The sequence below is a fragment of the Rosa rugosa genome, chromosome 7 (genome assembly GCF_958449725.1).
Source record: "Rosa rugosa chromosome 7, drRosRugo1.1, whole genome shotgun sequence".
In the NCBI taxonomy this organism is placed as follows: domain Eukaryota; kingdom Viridiplantae; phylum Streptophyta; class Magnoliopsida; order Rosales; family Rosaceae; genus Rosa; species Rosa rugosa.
In genome coordinates this window covers 40692157-40702474 of record NC_084826.1, presented here as the reverse complement: position 1 = coordinate 40702474, position 10318 = coordinate 40692157, and the positions used below count along the sequence as shown (strand labels likewise).

The 10318-nt window shown below is 38.3% G+C and overlaps 1 protein-coding gene across 1 annotated transcript; it reads right to left on the bottom strand.

The window, feature by feature from the left end:
* Positions 1-6738: 6738 nt before the first annotated feature.
* Positions 6739-9539, bottom strand: LOC133723307 (26S proteasome non-ATPase regulatory subunit 4 homolog). The gene is made up of 5 exons (XM_062150117.1): positions 9058-9539; positions 8609-8693; positions 8145-8213; positions 7110-7190; positions 6739-6762 (listed from the first exon to the last, which is right to left on the bottom strand). The coding sequence occupies exons 1-5, from the start codon at positions 9537-9539 to the stop codon at positions 6739-6741; spliced, it is 741 nt and encodes a 246-aa protein (XP_062006101.1).
* Between the last annotated feature and the right edge of the window lie 779 nt (positions 9540-10318).

Genomic DNA, 10318 nt, shown 5'->3' with positions numbered 1-10318 from the left:
TAGAGCGCATTAAACCGATTCCGTATACACGAAAAACGCCAAAATCCGAGTTCGTCTGAACAAATTATTATTTAAAGAGGCCGGATTATTGTTTCGGGAAACCCTTATATAAGGAAAGTTTCTTGAAGCAAAAATTTTCAGCTCTTATATCAAAATTTCCAGAAAACACAGCAGCTTTTCGACCCTATGCCAATCCGACCTGACCTAACGGTATCTCGCTCCTCCGGCCACCTTTGACTATGCCATTGGCCCCAAAAGGATCGGTACCTCGTATAAGGCGATCAAAAGTATTTTCTTTGCCACGAGTTCCGTCGGGTTGACTGATCAATTTTTGCTTTTCCGTCCAACTTTGGCAACGCCACCACCTGGGCTTTTAGTTATCCTCTCCGCGTCCCAACGCCACATGGCTAAAAATGGACTACCCAAAACCTGTATAAGTAAGTCCAACACTTTTAACAGTTCAAATTCCCAACCTCAACACATGGAACCTACATGCTCCCCACAATTACCACCAATTCCACAACCAGAAATAAGAAAATAAATCTGAATCTTTTCAAATTTACAATTAATACAAGTGGTTGGTGATCAGAGCAATCTAATAATTTCACTGGATAAACAAAGATATAAGAGTATGATAATTAAATCTTACGATGCGGAAGCAGTGATAAAAACTATGCCTCGACTCCAGGTATGACGAACCTCATCTAGTCTAGCCTGCAAACTGAGCATTTGAAACCGAAGAGCCCAGTGAAAAGCATTTGAAAAACGTAGCATGAGTGGACAAAAATATATACATTAAAATAAAGCAAAATAAGTTTTTAATGCTTTCCCAATCATTCTCTTTCTCAAAAGTCAAAACAAGCCTGCAATTCAATATTAAAATCCCTGAAAAAAACTTTAATCGAATTTAGTAAATTGAGACCAGCTTCACCCGGCTGGTCAAGTAGTAAAGGTAAAATAGGGGAAGAATGATCACCATATTTTGATGAGCATCCCAGGCTAAATATGTACTCCCATACTCCCAAATCTTCACGCCACCAAGGTAGAATGGATACTGGGCTTTTGTGGAACCACCACTAAGGCAGCTACCGCATCACACGAAGGGGGAAATGGCTTTAGTGATTCCACCACTAAGGTGGATACCACATCACCATGAAGGTGGAACATAACAGGCAAAAGTAGCTTGTAATGAGATCAAATAACCATATATAACTTACCCATAGTATGGTGAGAATGAAAATATGAACAAAGATAAATATACTTCCCCAAAATCTCATATAATCCATAATCACAAATGGAAAAATGAGTCTGATTCCCAATCATACTCAAAATCTCATATTCAACATATTGACAAGGAAAAATTTTAAAAACAGTACCCGATAAATGGCCCACTCTGAATTTTTGTACATTAAATTTCAAAGAATTCAATTTGATACATGACTTTCAAAACCCGGCACACTTTTAGTTCATGCCACCAATAACACCGTTAACCTTATGCAATTTTTCATTTTTCAAAGAGTGATTTCGAGTTTTCCTCTCTCTCTCTCTCTCTCTATCTCACGACCAACATGCAACACTAAAAGTAAAAACCAACCCCTCACAATTTTCCATCATCTTTCTTTACCATTGTTTTCTTCTTTTATAGATGGCTTGAATTAAAACTGTTCATTTTCCTTTTTCCTCTACCAACACGGCAACACCCATGGTTCTTCTTCCATGGATTTCAATCCCTAATTATGATAACCCAATTCAGAGAACTCTGAAAACACCCCCGGCGGCGAAGACTCCTCCCTGCTCGTGGTGGGGGAGGACGTTGTGGATGGTGGTGGAGCGCGTGAGGGCCTGGTGGATCTCCATCGATACGCCACCGGGGTAGGCGAAGATAGTGGTGACACCCTGGCGCTCTAGGGCCTCAACGAGGATATTGGTGTCTTTTCGGCGCTTACCGGGGGCAAATCAGGGAATTATAGGTGCTGGGTCTGGAGGAGCAGTGTTGGTGATAGGAGTGGTGGCTTTAGGGGAGCGAGAATTGGAGATGTGGAGAGAGCGGAAGGGTGTTTGCTAGTGGGGGGCAGGAGAGTAGGGGAGGGCAAATTGGGAAAGTGGGTTTAGGGATTTGGATGAAGAAAGAGGAAGAAGGTAGAGCTATGGTCGCCATTGTTGACAAGGTCTGGGTAATTCCCAAGATATTTTCTTCATTCTTATGTTTTTTGTTTTTTGTTTTTGTTTTTATTAAATACTGTTTAGTCATTGAGCTTTTGGCCAAAAAACACTTCAGTCTCTGGCCTTCTAATTTCACACGTTTAGTCCCTGTACTTCAAAATTTCGGACCAATAAGTCCACTCCGTCCAATCTCTCGGTTAAGTGGTGACCTGGCACACACGTGGACGCCAACTAAGTGTTGAGTAAGTGATATGGATGGCAAATTCTCCATTATGCCCTTGGTGTCTTTACCCTCGATCAAGACCCAATCCCTAACCCATTTCCCCCAAAACTGCCCTAAATTTCAAATTCATCTATCGAGCTCTCCTAATCGCGCCTAACCCACGAAATCGAAAACCCTAGAACTAAAGAATAGGGGAAAATCTTCTGAATCGGGGGACTGAACCTTAATCCCAGATGTTTCGAATCAATCTGAGAAGTTGGATATAGAGGTGGCGACATGGCTGGGAACGACGGTGATGTTTGGGTTCCGAGAGTTGAAGACGCTGAGAAAGTGGACATCCTTGAATATAGTGAGTTATATTTCTGTTTTGAACCACAAGATCATGAATTGAACATATTGACTGACTATTTTGGATGGTTTCGAGTTTTAAGGTTTTCAACAAAAATTGGGGGTTTCTTTATGGGTGGTTTGTGGGTTGTTTTTAGGGTAGGTTCAGTGTTGTTTCTGATGTTTTGGTAAAGGGTTTTGTGTTGGAATGGGAATTTCGAGTTCTAGGGTTTGAAAATCGAAATTGGGTGTTATGGGTATCTGGGTTTCGAGTTTAGGGATTTTCAAACTATTTTGGGTTTGCAAATTTTGTGCACTTGCTTGCTTCAGGTTTAGTGTGTCTTGTATTTAAGTGCTTCAAATATCTCGAGTGTTTGTTGAGAAGGCTGGTTATGGCTTTTAATATTGTCCGAGTTGTGGGTGAGTTTTCTGCTTTTTCTTTTATTATGGTACTGAAAGTGCTGAAAGTGGTCCATTAGAGGCAGTAAAGAATTTTTTTTTGTCTTTTGTCTCCCATGTGTGAAGAATGGCATTGCTGGTCTTAAACAATGTTTGAAAGTGCGTCTGTTTGTCTTTTACCTCTTTGAGGAAGCATACATTTGTACATTTCTGTTTTGGTTCTTGCATGCACAATGGCTAGGTAGTTAATTTGCAAGTTTATTTGTGTTTTCTTGCTTCAGGAGTTAGGTACTAATGTTTTTATAATCCCTATGCAGCCCACCCCGATTATTTCACCGTCAAAGTGTACCATGGAGGCTGCTTACAGAGGGAGTCCTATGTTGGAGGGAAAGTTGACTACTATGGTAATGTAGATAAAGATAGGATGTCATTGGTGGAGGTAGATAACATGGTGATGCAACTTAATCCGGTTATGCATCGCAAAGAATTGACTATTGGTATAGGATAGGTGATGAGAAACATTCACTTATGAAGCTGGAAACAGATCAGGATGTGGTATTCATGTGTAGTGCAATACCTACTTGGAGGCTTATCATATTGTACTTGGACCATGTAGAGAGCTTCATGAAGTGTTTGGGGATTCAGATGATGATATTTTCATGTACGAAGATTTGTTCTTCAGTGAAGGTGGTAAGAGCGGTGTTGTTATAGAAGAGCTTCCTGACTCGCCAAGAAAGAAGCCAAGTGTTGTTATAACAGAGCTACTGGATGAGCCTATAACACAGCCAAGCAAAGGAGTTGTGATTAGAGATATGGAGAACCATGTACCAACTCAAGCAAGCCAAGCTGGAGGTTTGGATCCAAAAGAGAAGGGAAAACAGAAGCTTATAAAGTACCACTCTAGTGGGAAAAAAACTTCAAAAGGTGACCAACAAGCATCAAGTGGTTTGGGGCAGTCAAGTATAGGACAAGGCAGCAGTGATATTGGTTCAACAAGTGGTGTGCAAGGGTCAGGTGTGGTGCGGGGGACAAGTGATGTAGAGTGTAAGGGTTCTGGTCTACATGATATAGATGTGATGGACTATCTTCAGTCCTTTGGTGGTGGTGAGGCTAATGGGGGATTTTGTGAAGGGGGCAGTGAGGAGGCAGGTTCAAGTGAGGAGGATGAGGATTATGATCCTCAATTTGATGATGAGGATTATGACCACTATGGAACTGATGATGATGATTGGCTGGAAGAAGCAGTGATGGAGACAGCTTCAAAAGGCAAAACTGCAAGGGTGGGATCAAAGGGTCAAGAGTCAAATGTAGAGCAGGAAGTGGAGCACTTTTCTGATGATGAGGATATGTTTAAGGAGGATGGTTCAGATGATGAGAGGCTGCAATATGCCAGTAATTCTGATGGAGAATTAGAGGATGTGGGGATTGAATTCAATCCTATTACTGATATGAAAAAACCCAAGTTTTGCTTGGGAATGAAGTTTGCTGATGTGAAGGTATTGAGGGATGCCTTAAGGGAGATGGCAATTCAGGGTGGACGGGAATATGTCTATATCAAGAATGATAAGACAAGGTTAAGGGTGGTGTGCAAGGAGGATAACTGCCCATTTTTTCTGTTTGCCTCCAAGATGAAACATGAAAGCACTATTCAGATGAAGGAGTATGTACCTGAACACAAGTGCACAAGAAAATTTAACAATAGCATGGTAAGGATGAGGTACCTTACAGCAAGGTTCAAGGACCAGATTGCTCTTAACTAAGAGATAACTCCAGGTCTAAGTGTTCTGATTTGTTTCTAACTGCTTATGCCATTAATTCTGATGTGTTTTGGAACTTAATGAATTTGTTTGTTTTTGCATATTCTCTAGCTAAGACCATGTCAGCTAGCATTAGAGCTAGGGTTTCAAGGTCAATGGCTTATAGAGTTAAAAGAACTGCCCTATTGGAGGTTGAGGGATCCATTAGAGAGCAGTATGCTAGGTTGAGGGATAATGAGATGGAGCTACAGAGGGTTGATCCAGCAACATCCATCGACATAAAGTGTGACTTCAACAACAAAAAGAAGCTATAACTATGCCAGAAAAGCAATCAGACGACAGAGGATATCTGTCGTCTTATTTATCAGATGACAGAAATTTGTTAGGTCTTCTGTTGTCTGATGAAATCGAGACATGAGGCTAGTGAATTCAAACGACAGATAAATGTGGTGTGATCTGAAAACAAATAACAGTTCCTTGTAATTTCGATGATCTAATGCTTATTCCAAAGACAGAAAAATGTGGTTTGAATGCTCCAAAGTAGAAGATATGAAATCTTATCTGTTGTCTGAATGGACTTATAATAACATTTTAGTGTTGTTTTATTCACATTCCAATAACAGTTAACTGTCATTAGCATTCAGTTTAGATTACATTTATCTATCGTCTTTAGTAGCCTACAATAACATTTATATGTTGTTTGAGTGCACAAGTAACAACATATTTTTTCTTGTTTATGTTGTTCTTAGATATGTCCAACAACATATTTGGATTTCACTTTGTTGTTGCTTTTTATTTCAGATGACAATTTTCTGTTGTTTGAGTACACAAGTAACAACATATTTTTCCTTGTTTCTGTTGTTCTTCGATATGTCCAACAACATATTTGAATTTTATTTTGTTGTTGCTTTTTATTTCAGATGACAATTTTCTGTTGTTTGAATGCACAAGTAACAACATATTTTTCCTTGTTTCTGTTGTTCTTAGATATGTCCAACAACATATTTGGATTTCATTTTGTTGTTGCTTTCTAATTCAGATGACATATTTGTATTCTCATTGTGCCACAATTATGTAAATCTGGAAACTAGCCAATGCATTCATCAAATATGGAATCCATTCATAAAAATACTAATATTTGATTAATCTGTTACTGCAGCTATACATACATCCATAATGGAGCTAAACTTAGTAAACATAAGTTCAATAACCTAAATATAGCAGTTGGCATGATCAACAAATGGAACCCAAAAAACGCATATATCTCATATTATTGATCATGTTTGGTGAAGGAAAATTTATGTGGTGCATCAGTCTCTTCAACAGTTGGTTTCGACACCGTTTTTTCGCCTCTTTTCATTTGCAGTGCCTTCATCCTTAGTGTTATTGCTTTAGCTTTGGCTGTGTTGTTAGACTGGGGAGTCATGTCTTGAAAGAAACAGATCTGATCAATAGTCAGCAATATGTATATCACACAATTAAGTAAAGGAACCAAATGTCAAAAACTTAACAGCCACATCAACTCACCAAGTAAACAAATATTAGAACAATTCTAGCATTAACGCAATGTTCAGTTCTAGCAAAAATTTCACAGAAAAAAAAATCAAAAAACCACATGTTCATTTTGTCACCTGGGGTCAGGTCAAGGCAGAATAGAGAGGGTTTTTTTTCCAAGGCGTTGACGTCAATTGGGGTTCATATCCATGCATTGTGTCACTTTAACTAGTTTTCAAAATTACAGAAATGGGGAGTTAACTAAATCTTTCAGAGCTGGTACAGGGACAGACCACGTGACCATATATCACCTTATATGTTTGTCATTTGTATAGAAGATCTGTCTCACCTAATTACTTCTGCAGAGGAGAGTAGTCAATAGAAGCTAGACCAATGACCCTTACAAAAGACAGAACAATCAGAAAACTAAAGTTAAAAGGCATACAATCCACTCCAACCACTACAGAAGATCAATGCAAGGCAAAAGCTTGCATCCAATATGAATAAACTTGATACAAGGCATATAAACAATGACAACATTCAAATTCAGCTTATAGACATTTCACCAAGCAAGAACCACACATTAGATACACATTCCAAGAAATTTTGATACCTTATAAAAGTTCATAGATTGACTCATTAGTCCCAAAAATCATGTACATTCACATCTCTAACCAAACTGATCAAAACTCGATCAATAAAATTCGGGTTTGCGAAAAAGCTAAAAAGAGCTAGAGGTCATGTACCTGCTCTTCTGCTTGTTGTTGAGTAGTAGTGTCATCAATGTCACCAACACCATCACCATCAACAAAATTCGTAAACTCCCTCTGCTAAACCGATATTCTTACTCTCAAATAGAACTGAAGTACATGTATTCCAAAGATTTAAATCAGCATATTAATGGAAACTAGCATATGTGAGCCAAACTACAGGAAAGCTAGAATATTAAATAATAAGGTCTATGTGAGAGATGCAAGCCAACAATGTCACAAAATTGTTGAATCTAATACAAGGGCATGAGCAAATGGGGAAAAAATCTCATTTCATGAATCATGTCAGGGCATGTTTTTTTTCTAAACGAGGAAAGGGAGCCTGTGTAATTATTCTCACAAGGTGTTGGTTGCAGCTTGCCCATGACTACTGTCAAGTTCAATTGATACTATTTAAAGTAGAAAACAACAAAAAATAACTATATTAACTCTAGACTGCCCCATAACGCACAAGAATTTAAGAACATGGAAAGAAAAAAAAAATACATTGGAAATATAAAACTATCGAGTATGTCGGTCGCAAAGTTCTCCCTCATAGTATATATCAAAAACAAAGTTATTCTGCCTCATTGGATTCCTTACACAAATTGATTAGCAGCTTATTTCCATGTATGATTCATACAACCAGATGGAGCAGAAAAGCTTAAGATGATAGAACTCATATAATTAGGCCACAAATTCCACAAAAGCAAACCCACACAAAATTGAAAACAGATTAAAATGCTCTTAAATTACTGCATCATTAACATGATTTCTGTTTCTAGTTGCAGGGAAGGCCATTTCAAAATATTTTGGGTTGATTTTTCAAAACACAAAACATTTGTTGCACTCATTAACTAAGAAAATGTTCAACAGCCCATCAAAAACCGAGTGGAGTAAGAATTCAGCACCCACAAAAGTAGCACCACTTAAGAAAACTTTAAGTTAGATAACAAGGTAAGCCATGACCTAGATAAATCCAGTATATGCTATTTTCTTGTACTGTTAAACCCTGCTAAGTTTAATACTCACCTCTGACTGGTTTTGGATAGAAGCAAGCAAGTGTCTTACTGAAGGATCATTTGGGTCAACCCCTGGAAGCTGTAGAAACATTAAAAATAATATGTTATTGAAGGCTAGAGTTATGCAGAATTTTTTTTATGGGAATGAGGGAAAAAATGGAGGATGCAACAGATATACCGAGGCAAGGATAGAAGACACAAAAGACTGATCAGCCAATAATTTACTCATATCTTTATCGCTAGCAGAATTTTTTCACCTTCCTGCACAGACATTTGAAGAGCTGCAAAAACCAAATATCAAAAAGGAGACCGACTGCATACTAAGGAAACAGTAACTGATATGGGTAATTTAAAATAATTGACTAGGGAGAATTCTAACTAAATCTGCAAACAAATGGAATCATCCATAACATGTGGCTCACAGGCAAATGGTAAGGCATGATTCACCGTGAGTAACCACCTGGACATGCTCACCGATGGCCACGGCTTTGAAGCTTCAACAATAGACTTCATCTTAATCCCACTCCCACCTTCTCCATCTCCAGTGAAGATAGGTGTACTGCAAGAAGAGAATAGAAATTTTTAATTCAAGCAAAGAAATTCCCAGGTCATTAAATCCCCATGAATACTAGTCTCAGATATTAGGCTCTGAACTTCAAATATGACATAACCCCCTAGGTTAACAATCTTGTTTTTAGTTTATGCAAATCCCAACTTTTGAACCAATTTAGCCATTACTAAGAGGTGATGCAGCACTCACATGAGAGTTAGGATTGGAACAATCGAAGACATGATTGTTATACTAAGGAGTATCACATTTACAGTTCAAGATGTTAGACCAGACAACTTAAAATCCGGCGCTATTATCCCAATCACTTATTCAGGCATCAAAACAGAAAATGAGGAAACACATGAACACTGACCTTATGAGTACATCAGAAAGAGCACTTGGACCAGCCGAAACATGAACAATGTGGCTAGTGTCATTATTGTTCACAGCAGCAAGAAGTGCTTCTAGTTTCTCTGACTTTTCTTCATCTTCTTCACCAAAATTAATGATATCAAGGGCTACACTGTTCTTCTTTAACTTTCTTCCAATCATCTCCAAAGTCTTCTTTTCATGTTTAACAGCACTGACAGCAACACATAAGTCAAAATGGGTAAGTATACAAGAACTGGCAAAAAATAATGTGAAATCACAAGCATAACTTGGTATAACTAGCCTTCCAGCAAAGACTATAATCCTTTGTTGTTGCTTCTTATTCTGGCGATGTTTGAGGGCCAATTGAGCCACCTGAATGCCAGCAGCCAGGTTCATCTCACCACCTATTTGTAAAGAGGAAGGGTAAAATACCTCTCCACCATCATCAAGAACAAAAAACTCGCCATGTTCAAAGGGAGACATGGTACCAGCAGCTGTATTCAACTAGAAACCTGCAGATTATTGGCAAATAGAGTAAGGAATAAATAACTGAAAATTTCAAATATTAATACTAGATCATATCAACCAATTTGTATGGACTACCTTGATTTGCAGAGCCTAGCTGACTGCTACCAATGCTCTTCTACAACAGTGGGATCAACTGATAATCCACAATCTTATAAAAAAAAATGATTATCAACAATGAAGCTATTGGAAAAGTTGAGGATATGTACTTGAGATCTCAATATATAGGTCTTTAGATTGAGGATAGTTCAATACTTCCAAATGTTTTTTAAAATTCCAGAGGAACCAAGAAAATGGGCTATTAAAATACAATCACGACATACAGAACCTATTATTACCAACTCTCCCCCTCTCTTACATTCTCTGCCAATGATAAAACCCAACCCATATAGATTGAGACACAAATTGAAGACGAAGAGCAAAAATAAATCCAAGCATAAAACCAATTACCCACAAATCAATTGCACCGGAGGAGTTGATGTTGCCAAGAGTCCTCAGATGTGGGTAAAACAGAGGTTGTCCAATTCTGAGCCAGCGGGTAATCAGAGGAACACAGCTTTCTTCACCTCTCTTGAAGCGAAAAAATATAATCATAGTTGTAGATGCTAACTAACAACACCACTTTTTTCGCTCTCTCTCTCTCTCTCTCTCTCGATCTCCACCTCTCTGTAGAGTGTTTCAAATAGACATGCTTACGAGTTTGTGGAATGAAAACCAAACAAGCATAAATTAAACCA